This window comes from Volvox carteri (genome assembly GCF_000143455.1).
Source record: "Volvox carteri f. nagariensis unplaced genomic scaffold VOLCAscaffold_29, whole genome shotgun sequence".
Taxonomy (NCBI): domain Eukaryota; kingdom Viridiplantae; phylum Chlorophyta; class Chlorophyceae; order Chlamydomonadales; family Volvocaceae; genus Volvox; species Volvox carteri.
Genome location: NW_003307572.1, coordinates 103,710 through 105,439, shown reverse-complemented (window position 1 = coordinate 105,439; position 1,730 = coordinate 103,710). Strand labels below are relative to the sequence as shown.

The window sequence follows — 1,730 nt, the reverse complement described above, 5'->3', positions numbered from 1 at the left end:
TTCCCTCCCTCCTCAAGCCCCCCCTCCGCCCCCTCCCCGGCCCCACCCCAGCTGCCGCGAGCTGAGACACACACACAGCTGTGAAAGCTACTGCTGCTGTAGCTGCATGACATCGGCAGCAGCAGAACCAGCAGCCGCTGCGACGTGTCCAGCTGTAGCAACACAAACCTTCCCCCCCTTCCCCTTGACACGCACGCACACTCACACGCACACGTACACACACGTGGGCGCACCTGCACGGTTTCCACCCCGTCATCCGGGAGGGTGGCGTCCACCTGGAAGAAGTACGGCGTCGCGGGGTCGCCCAGGTTGCCCGCGGCATCCAGGGCGCGAATGCTGAAGGTGTAGAAGCCGGAGCTGTATGCGGAGAAAGGCAGGGAGGTAGGGAGACAGGGAACTCAGGGAGAGGGGAGGAGCGGAAGACGACGGGGGAGGACTCGCATCACACGCAGCCAGAGGTGGTGTAGCCTCGACAGCCATAGATAGCCGGTAAGGGTGTAAAATTTAGGGCAAGAGCTGCTGTGGCAGTAGCAGCAGTAGCAGCAGTAGCAGCAGTAGCAGCAGTAGCAGCAGCACTCTCCCCCCTCCTCCTCCCCCTACCCCGCTCACTCACTCCTCGATCTGCCTTCATCATGTGCGTCATTACCCTTACCCCAGGATGCTCACTCAGACCTCCACTCAGACCCCCACTCACACACCCCACACCACCACTACACTACTGAAGCAACCACCACCAGTACCTGAAGCCCTCATAGGAGATGTTTTGCGCGTCTCCCCCCGTGTCGCATTCGTGCCACTCGTCCAGCCGAATAGAGGAGCCGTTCAGCAGCCGGGGACCAACACCACCGCTGGAGTCCGGAGTGCTGCTGCTGGTGGTGCTGCTGCTGGTGGTGGTGCTGCTGCTGGTGGTGGTGCTGGTGGTGGTGCTGGTGGTGGTGCTGGTGGTGGTGCTGGTGGTGGTGCTGGTGGTAGTGGTGGTGCTACTGGCGGAGGCTGCAGCGGAGGCATAGGTGCGACCGCCGGACGGGGACACTGACGAGAGCGGTGGCGGCGGCGGCGGTGGGGAGGGCGGGGGTATGGGTGGGGGGGGAGGTGGCGGGGCGGGAGGTGGTGCGGATGTGGCGTTGATTCTGCACAGCTGCTTCACGACGCCGCTGTTGATGGTCATGGGCAGATCGCGGGAGATCACAGTCATTGTGAACTGCCCGGGGTGGGAGGATGTTGGGGGTGGGGACAGCCAGAAAGGTTGGGGTTGGGGTTGGGGAGGAAGAAGGAAAGATGTGATGGTGATGGTCGCGCGGTTTGCACACAGGCGGAGGAGACGGGGAGAATGATGGAGGGGAGGTAGAGAGGGGAGGTGAAAAACACTTGCCGGAAAGGGAAGGAGGCAGGGGAGGGCGACACAAAACGAGGGTTTGGGCAGCGAGGGTGGTGAGGGGCAGGGGGTTGAGGGGGGGCCATGGCGCAACCAAAGGGTGGTTGCAGCGAGCGGGAAGCGACCGCATGGAGGATAGGCAGGAAGGGCTTCTGGCGGAGCAGAGGGTCTATCTGTCTGTCTGTCTGTCTGTCTATCTGTCTGTCTCTCCACAGGTTCATCCCGGCACAAGGGGAAAGGGAGGCGGCCCTCCACACTTCAAGGCCTTCCTCTTCCCCTCAAACCCTGGGCCCCCAACCCACCCCATCCTCGCACTTAATCCGCCGCCACAATCCTTCTTCCCCCTTTCCCCTCT

At 62.9% G+C, this 1,730-nt stretch overlaps 1 protein-coding gene across 1 annotated transcript in view; it reads right to left on the bottom strand.

Moving 5' to 3' along the window:
- The window catches only part of VOLCADRAFT_92957 (uncharacterized protein), a gene marked incomplete at both ends in the record, with an annotated part of 22,402 nt that overhangs the window by 997 nt on the left and 19,675 nt on the right, over window positions 1-1,730 (bottom strand). Inside the window, 2 exons of the mRNA XM_002952274.1 lie at window positions 234-357; window positions 741-1,201. Coding sequence (XP_002952320.1) covers window positions 234-357; window positions 741-1,201 — 585 coding nt within the window. The remainder of the gene's footprint in view (window positions 1-233; window positions 358-740; window positions 1,202-1,730) is intronic.